Below are 8563 nucleotides of genomic sequence, written 5' to 3'. Positions count from 1 at the left end.
CTTCAAGGCAACAAACATAAATAATTCTGCTATGTTCAAGGTTAGAACATTCAACAGGTTGCACACATGCTCTTTGATGGACAGTACATTCATACAACGCAAACCTAATGCCATGGTAGTTGGTAGTATGGTTATTCCAAAATATGTTGATCCTAAGACAATTTACACGCCAAAAGACGTACAAATTGTTATGTTGTCTGAACACGCGCGTGAACTTAACATACATGCAAGCTTGGAGAACAAAGGAAAAGGCTTTGGAGTTTTTGAGAGGTCATCCTGCTGACTCCAACATCAAATTTCCTAGTTATTTGTATATTCTGGAGAAGACTTATCCGGGGTCTGTAGTTAAATTGAAGAAGACAGACGATGACTGCTTCTTGTATGTATTTGTTGCGATTTGTACGTCAATCAGTGGTTGGAAATATTGTAGGCCAGTTGTAGTAGTTGATGGGACCTTCTTAAAGTCAGCATATAGGGGAATAATGCTAACAACTAGAACAATGGATGCATCAGGTATTGTAGTTTTGTTGTAAAAATCTTGTAGAAATATTGTAGCTTGTCTGTTTTTTGTAGTACTTGTAGATTTATTGTAGATATATTGTTGAAAAGTTGTAGTTTGTATGTATATGTCTTCCTCTGCATTTTTCCTGCAGCCAATTAATTGCTATTTGCCACATAATGTAGGTACCATATTACCATTGGCATATGCTATTGTTGATTCAGAAAATAACGCATCATGGAAGTTGTTTTTTGAGCTATTCAAACATTCATATGGTAAAAGACCAAATATGTGTGTTGTTTCGGATAGGAATGAGTGTATCTTGAAGGCAACATCTATTGTTTATCCCGGCCTGCCACATTATTCTTGCATGTGGCATATTTGGACAAATATAAGGGCAAAGTTCAAGAAGGGTCATCTAAAGTTAAACGAATTGTACTTTGCCACGGCACGATCATACACGCTTGATGAATTTAATGAAAGGATGTCAAAGATTGAAGACATTGACCCGCGTGTTAAAGCATACTTATACGACATTGGCTACCATAGATGGTCTCGAGTACATGCTACAGTGAACAGAACTTGGACTATGACATCAAACATTGCAGAGTCGTTGAATGCTGTAATAAAATATGCAAGAGAGCTGCCGATAGTAGAACTATTAGAGTATATGAGGACTCTTCTTGAACGTTGGACGAAGGAAAAGTTATTGAAAGAAAAGGGTACATTCACATACCTTGGGTTTAAATTCAACAAAGAGTTGGATGACAACAGAACATTGTCGCACAAGCTTAGAGTAAGATCTGATCATTTATTGTATCAAATTAATTTATACAGGACAATGTAGATAATTTGTAGATATTTTGTAGATATTTTGTATTTAACCGTATATGAATTGTTTTTTTGTTTGCAATGTAATTATAGGCGAGGGCTTCAACATACTACATCCATACAATACTAGATGGTGTGAGGCGCTATATTGTTTGTCTTGAAAACAAGAGATGTAGTTGTGAGCAATTCTAGCTTGATGAACTTCCTTGTCCACATGCTTTGGCTGCTTTAAGACATAGGGATGAGTCTTTTGAATAATATTGTTCTCCTTATTACACAAGGAAGAACCTATTGCATACTTATGAAATACTAGTAAATCCCCTGCCTGATGAAAGCAAATGGAATGTGCCACAACATATATCTGAAGAAGTAGTAAATCCACCTACAGGAGGTAAAAGGCAGCCAGGAAGACCTCAAAAAGAAAGATACAAAACATATGATGAAATAAATTCAAAGAAGTACAAGGTTTCATGTGGCAACTGCGGAGGAGAAGGGCATAACAAAAGATCTTGCAAGAATGCATCCTAAAAGAAATAAAATTTTATGTAGTTAACAGAATATTTCATAAAAATTGTTGGTGAGTTCAGGATAACAGAATTTGATGTGTCATTGTTGAGGTTTTTAAGATCATAATGTAGTTAGTTAGGATTTTTCTGTATTGAGATAATACTTTCATAGAGTGATTTGTTTATGAATGGTTTTTTTATATATATATATATATATATATATATATATATATATATATATATATAGATATATATATATATATATATAGATATAAAATCTACCACTTTTTTACTATCTCTAGCATCCTTTACATAGTTGTTAATATTGTTTTGCAATTTATCTACAATACAACTACAAAAAAATTACATTAACTGGAATTGACAGAATACTACATTATAAATCAGTAGGAAAGAAGTTATATACTAAAATATTGTAGATCAAGTACTGTTTACATTCAACAAATGAATATAAAAGCAACAATACACATTGTTAAATATTTTCTACAAATTCAACTACAAAAAAACTACAATAGCTGGAGCTGACATAATAATTAGATTATAATTCAGCTAGAAAGAATTATATGCTAAAAATAATGTAGATCAGGTACTGTTTATATTCAACAAATTAAATGTAAAAGCAACAAAATGTTTAGTTACTCATTTTTACACTTTATCTACAGAAAAACAACAAAATAACTACATATTTTTGCGTTGACAGAATAACTGTATAAAATTCAGTTGGAAAGGATTTATATGCTAAAATAATGAAGATCAAGTACTGTAAACATTCAACAAGTGAATATAAAACCAACAGAATGTTTTCATTTGAACTACTATACTGGATAAGAAACAAAGGCTACTATAATTGTAGCGCAAGTCTGCTACAATTAAAACACAACAGTATTGTTCAAAAACTTGTCTACCATCTTTCTTCTAAACTAGCATCAACTAAACAATTGTACTACATGTTCCATACAAAACATTACAACTACTTCTTCTTCCTCTGGACTCGTGTTTTCTCATTCAAAGCTGGTGCACCTTTTCTCCTTGCCAATTTGCCAGTCACCTCACTTTCACTGATTGCCCCATGCTCCTGCTTCTTTCTAGCATAGTCCCAAAGTAGCGCTCCGTAGCTTCTACGATGTTGGTCAATATCAGAAAGTCTTCTGCCAGAATTGATAACTCTCCAAGACTAACATACTCTACAAAGGCAGCAACGAATACACCACAATCGCTGCAAAGATAAAAAAATGTCAATATTTACCAAACGATTAGAAAAAAAAGGGTTAAATGTATAGAAAGAAAGAAGATTTTTGTTACAGTGATCCTTCTTTTTGCTGTGGTATCTCTCCTACGATCAACTGAATGTTAAGAGGGTCGGTAACAGGTTTCTCAATGTATGCCTTTGTATTCTTGAAGTTGATGTCTTTACACTTCCCATAAAAACCGGTGCATGAAAAATACAAAGGGATAATAACAGAAAACTTGTCGACACAAGATTCAACAATAGGGTGATTGCGTGAAGAGACCATGGAATCATACGCATAAAATTGCCTGTCTGCAATGTCAAAAACAACCAATACCCAGCGGAATTTTTCTACAATGTTGACGGGCATGATGACATAATCAACTTCATCCCATGCAACATTTGCGAGTAGTCTATACCCCAATATATATTCTGCTACAACGTCCTCGGGTTTGACAACAGAAAACTTCTTTTCTTGAGGAGAATTTTGGAACTTTTCATAAATTTGTTCAATCCTAGTCTTGAACAAACAATCTGTTGTAGTAAACCTGGTCTTGTTGTAGGGGCCATACTTGCCTCTTTTCCTCAAGTAATATATTATAACATCAATGTGCTGCAACAATAACAGATTGCATTTATACTACAAGTTATCTGTAACGACCCGACCCGTCGTATCAGGTATTACCGCCCTGTTTTCCTCATTTATTGCTTCTTCATGTTTCATTATCAGCAACAAGTGAGTTAGAGTTGAATTGAATTGGTTTGGATAGTAAATGAGACACTTAGTCTCTTTAAGGAAGGCTTAAATTGGAAAAGTCAACCGGATGTTGACTTATGAGTTCGAAGGTTCGGATGTGATTTCCGATGATCCGGTTAGCTTCGGAAGATGATTTGTGACTTGGGAGCGTGATCTGAATTGGTTTTGGAGGTCCGGTGTAGAATTAGGCTTGAATTGGCGAAGTTAGCATTTTGGCGAAATCCGGTTGATATGTGAGATTTTGATCCGAGGGTCGGAATTGAATTCCGAGAGTTGCAGTAGCTTTGTTAGGTGATTTTGGATATGTCTGCAAATTTTCAGGTCAGTCGGACGTCGCTTGGTTGGGTTTTTGATCGAATGCGTAATTCGGAAGTTTTTAAGAAACACAGGCTTGAATTCGATGTAATTTGATGGCTTTAGCGTTGTTTGATGTGGTTTGATGATGGGAACAAGTTTGAATGAGGTATTAGGATGTATTGGTGCTTTTGGTTGAGGTCCCGGGGGGCCTCGGGATGATTTCGGATGGCTAACGGGGAGTTTTTGGAATTTCATACAGCTGAAGGCATGCTGTTTTGGTATTCTCGCTTCTGCGGGTCTGTCCGCAAAAGCGGACATCGCAGGAGCGGTGGTGACTGCAGAAGCGGTCCTGAGGATTTTAAGTTAGACCGCAGAAGCGGTTATTTTGCGCAGAAGCGGGAGCCGCAGGTGCGGTATCCCAACCGCAGAAGCGAAACCTGGCTGAGTTTAAGTGAACAGTGTTTTCACGATTTTGAAAGAGAAGAAACATTTTGGACTTCGGACTAAGGAGATTTTGGGCGATTTTTGAAGAGGGTTTCGAGGGCTATCATCAGGTATGGATTCTTGGGCTTAGATTATGTTATTATTGTGTATGAACATGAATTAACACTGAAAACCCAAGGAATTAAAGGGTAAAAATGGGGAAGTTAGGGTTTGAGAAAATTATGATGTAAAAATGGAATTTGGAGGGTCAAACGAACTCCGATTTTGGTAAATTTTATATGTATGGACTCGTGGAGAGACGAGGAATCCGGTGATGTGAATTTCGTAATTTTTCGAGAAGCGGGCCCGGGGCTCGGGTTTTGCTAGTTTCGAGATTCTTGCTAATTTTCGATTGTTTTCGATTGGGTATTGTTCCCTTAGCATATTGTGATGTATTCGCTCTAGTTTTGGTTAGATTCGACGCGCGTGGAGGCCGATTGAGGGGCAAAGGCGTCGCGAGCTAGGGATTTCACCGGTCCGAGGTGAGTAATACTTGTAAATGATATCCTGAGGGTTTGAAACCCCGGATTTGCACATCATAGTGCTGTATTGTGGTGACTTGCACGCCAGGTATGAGCGTGGGGTAGAGCACCGTTGGGGATTGTGACTTAGTCCGTCCCGGTTGTTGGTTTATTGCGTAATTGACTGAAACTACTTGTTATCATCATTATTTGGTTTGATTGCTATATTTGGGCTTCGTGCCAATTGTTTGAATCCTTCAGGGATTGATATCACTGTTTTTGCATTACTTTGCATATTATTTTATCACAGTCCAAGGTTTAAAATACTGTTTCGCAAACTCAGCTATCTTTCTAAGATTTGAAAACCTAAATGATATTTTACTGACGTTTTGAGTTGAGACTGTTATTTTACTATTGCCCAAGGGGCTTATGTGCATTTCTGGACTGAGGATGGATCGGGCTGCGTGCCGCAGCGGTGTGATATTGATATTGCGCTTGGGCTGTAGGAGCCCCTCCGGAGTCTGAAGCCCCACAGTGAGCGCGGGTACCCAAATGGATCGGGCTGCGCGCCGCAGCGGTCATATGCATTGCATTGCATTCATGCATTGGTTCCTGTTTGTACTACGTGTCATGACATTTAGCACTCTCATATCATTGGCATCCATGCTATTGCTTGTACTGTTTACCAGACGCCCTGGTGTTAACTGTTTGTGGAGTGCTGTGCCCGAGGGGCTGTCTTATGTGCGGACTTGCACTATCTGATTACGCGTTCATTTGCTTGACTGTTGGAAATGGATGTTTTCAAAAGAGGTTTTAAACTGAGCCAGATATTTTCTAAAGGATTTTCACGGTTTTACTGTGTTCTCAAAGAGTGGTACTGTCCTATATAGCATGATGGATTGCTCTTACGTGATTTCTTGCCTCTCAGTTATTATTTACTCTTATTACTCACTGAGTTGGAAGTACTCACTTTACTCCCCGCACCTCGCGTGCAGTTGCAGGTATTGTTCACCTGGTAGCGGGTTATTAGCTGATTGAAGGTATGGCTATTGTAGCTGAGTAAGGTGACCGCCAGCGTTCGCGGCACCGGATGTTGTCTTTTGATTTCCAGGATTTTTTTCTTATATATTATTATTGGCCCTGTAGTTGTGTTCAGGTTTCTTTAGATGCTCGTGACTTGTGACACCCCGGTCGGGTTGTGTTGGGTTGTACATACTGGTTATTATTGTCGTTAAGCTATATTTATCTATACATTTATGTTTAATAATTGTTAAAGAAACGGATTGGGTTAGTTGGCTGGCCTTGTCTTCACGAGAGGCGCCATCACGACCGGGTATGAAAATTGGGTCGTGACAAAGGCCAACCGGTGTTCTATGTCACCCGTCAGATGGAGAAGCATGGAAGCATTTTGATAGGATGTTCCCGGACTTTGCAAGTGAACCAAGAAATATTTGGTTGGGATTATGTGCTGATGGATTCACTCCATTTGCAGTCTCTGCCGCACCATATTCATGTTGGCCAGTGTTTGTTATGCCGTATAATCTTCCTCCAGAGTTTTGTATGACAAGTCCGTATTTGTTCCTAACTTGCATTATTCCAGGTCCACGCAATCCAAAAAGTTTGATTGATGTATACATGCAGCCGTTTATTGATGAGTTAAAGTTATTGTGGCATCAAGGTGTGGAAACCTATGATATATCAACTAAACAGAACTTCAGATTGCGTGCCGCTTTAATGTGGACTATAAATGATTTTCCTGCTTATGGAATGCTATCCGGGTGGTCTACTGCTGGAAAGTTAGCTTGCCCGACTTGCATGGAAGACACAAAAGCGTTCACTTTGAAACATGGAGGTAAGAACACATGGTTTGACTGTCACCGTCGTTTCTTGCCAATGGATCATGAATTTAGGAGAAACACTAGTGCATTTATGAAGAATCAAAGTGATTATGAAGAGCCACCTTCAGTCTTGTCGCCAGAAGAAATTTGGAATAGAGTTAGGGATCTACCTAAGGTAACAGAGTCTCCATTGCCTAATAAGATACCTGGTTATGGTGTTACCCATAACTGGACTAAACAGTGCATATTTTGGGAGTTACAAGGCCATGTTGCATACTAGAGCACAAAATGCTAGTGAATTCTGCCGCATGAATTTTGCCATTTGGTTCACAACTGAATATAGGAGCAAATTGAGGTTAGTGTTGGTGCACTAGTGTAGTGTATACCTTTTAGGGGATGAGTTTTATTTGTGGTTTTTTATTTCCTCTATATCTATTTCCTTTTATTGGAGATATGTCTGTGGGAACTTGATTCATTTACATGGTTGCACAATCTTATTCCCTATTAGTTGAGAAATGTAGAAGCAGATGTATTCAAAACTACTAGTTTTAGGAAGTGGTGCGACATCAAACACATAGAAAAGTTGCAATCAATCTTGTGATGAGTTAAGTAGTGCTCTTTGAACTATGTTCGGACATAACTCTAGTCATGTTTATATGAATAGATGAGTGTAACTCTTATGTTCCTGAAAGTGTTAGAGTTGTCTTTAGTTTATATGAAATTCTGAAAGATGGCTTTCTCTTTTAGTTCTACTGCCTAATATCCGATAGTCTCTCTCTCTCTCTGTACCTTGTTGGTTGCTGATTCTGCTCACTATGTCAGTATATGCTAATTACCTATTTTGCCGTACTGATTTATGGCTCAAGAAACGTTATACATCTCTCTGGTATTTGACCAAGCACCTCAAGCTGTTTTATACCTGTTCTCTCTTTCAGGTTAATAGTAAATTTTATCAAAACTAAATAAACAAAGGTAGACAAATCATCCTTTTTATTGGACATTAGTTTCTCTGATTTTTTAGTTCCATGTCAATTACTTACCTTAGAACCTGAGATTGTACTTGAAAAGTTTATTCAACCAAAGAACTGTACACATGCATGTATATAACAGTATAAGCATCAGTATATCTTGCTTCATAACTAAATCTGTCATAGCAGTGAATTAACTAGAGATGTTTATAGATACACTAAGCTCGAAAGGTTGTGGTGTTTATCTCGACAATGAATTGTTAATTGCTTAGGATTTGACAGTATACTTAACTAATTAATAGATACATAAACCTATATTAGCTAGTCTTCATGTTAACTAAGATCCTTTTAGCTTAGCAAAGCTGCAGATGAATTTGCGAAGCAACCATAAAAGTTAGGCTTTTGATCTCCGATTGAGAAAGAGATTTTGGTGGTTGAGTTGTCGCCGCCGCCGCCGCCACCGCCGCCGTAGGTTCTCTCGCACGACGGGCACATGCTAAGGATGGCAGCCGATAATTGAACACGAAAGGGTGCTGCCATTTTCAGAGATTTCAGTTCTTGCAGTTCTTTATTTAGCCTTCTGTTCTTGCCTTTTAAATCTTCAGTGACAAAATTAGATTTACTCCCAAAGATAAGGGATAATTTTTGCTAATAATTCACTATTTTCACTTTGATAT

The 8563-nt window shown here is 37.9% G+C and overlaps 1 protein-coding gene across 1 annotated transcript; it reads left to right on the top strand.

Annotated features, from left to right (window-relative positions):
• The first annotated feature begins 224 nt into the window (after window positions 1-224).
• Window positions 225-1346, top strand: LOC109221247 (protein FAR1-RELATED SEQUENCE 5-like). The gene is made up of 2 exons (XM_019385706.1): window positions 225-513; window positions 685-1346. The coding sequence occupies exons 1-2, from the start codon at window positions 225-227 to the stop codon at window positions 1344-1346; spliced, it is 951 nt and encodes a 316-aa protein (XP_019241251.1).
• The last annotated feature ends 7217 nt before the right edge of the window (window positions 1347-8563 follow it).

The sequence above is a fragment of the Nicotiana attenuata genome, unplaced genomic scaffold, assembly GCF_001879085.1.
Source record: "Nicotiana attenuata strain UT unplaced genomic scaffold, NIATTr2, whole genome shotgun sequence".
Classification (NCBI taxonomy): domain Eukaryota; kingdom Viridiplantae; phylum Streptophyta; class Magnoliopsida; order Solanales; family Solanaceae; genus Nicotiana; species Nicotiana attenuata.
The sequence above is the reverse complement of the archived record's forward strand: the minus strand, read 5'-3'. Positions and strand labels throughout refer to the sequence as shown.

What these genes read in the sequence shown, in the direction of transcription:
- LOC109221247 (XM_019385706.1), top strand. Translation starts at nt 225, where the DNA reads ATGCAAGCTTGGAGAACAAAGGAAAAGGCTTTGGAGTTTTTGAGAGGT. An exon ending in TAGAACAATGGATGCATCAG is followed by an intron (nt 514 to 684) that starts GTATTGTAGTTT and finishes CACATAATGTAG; the next exon opens with GTACCATATTACCATTGGCA.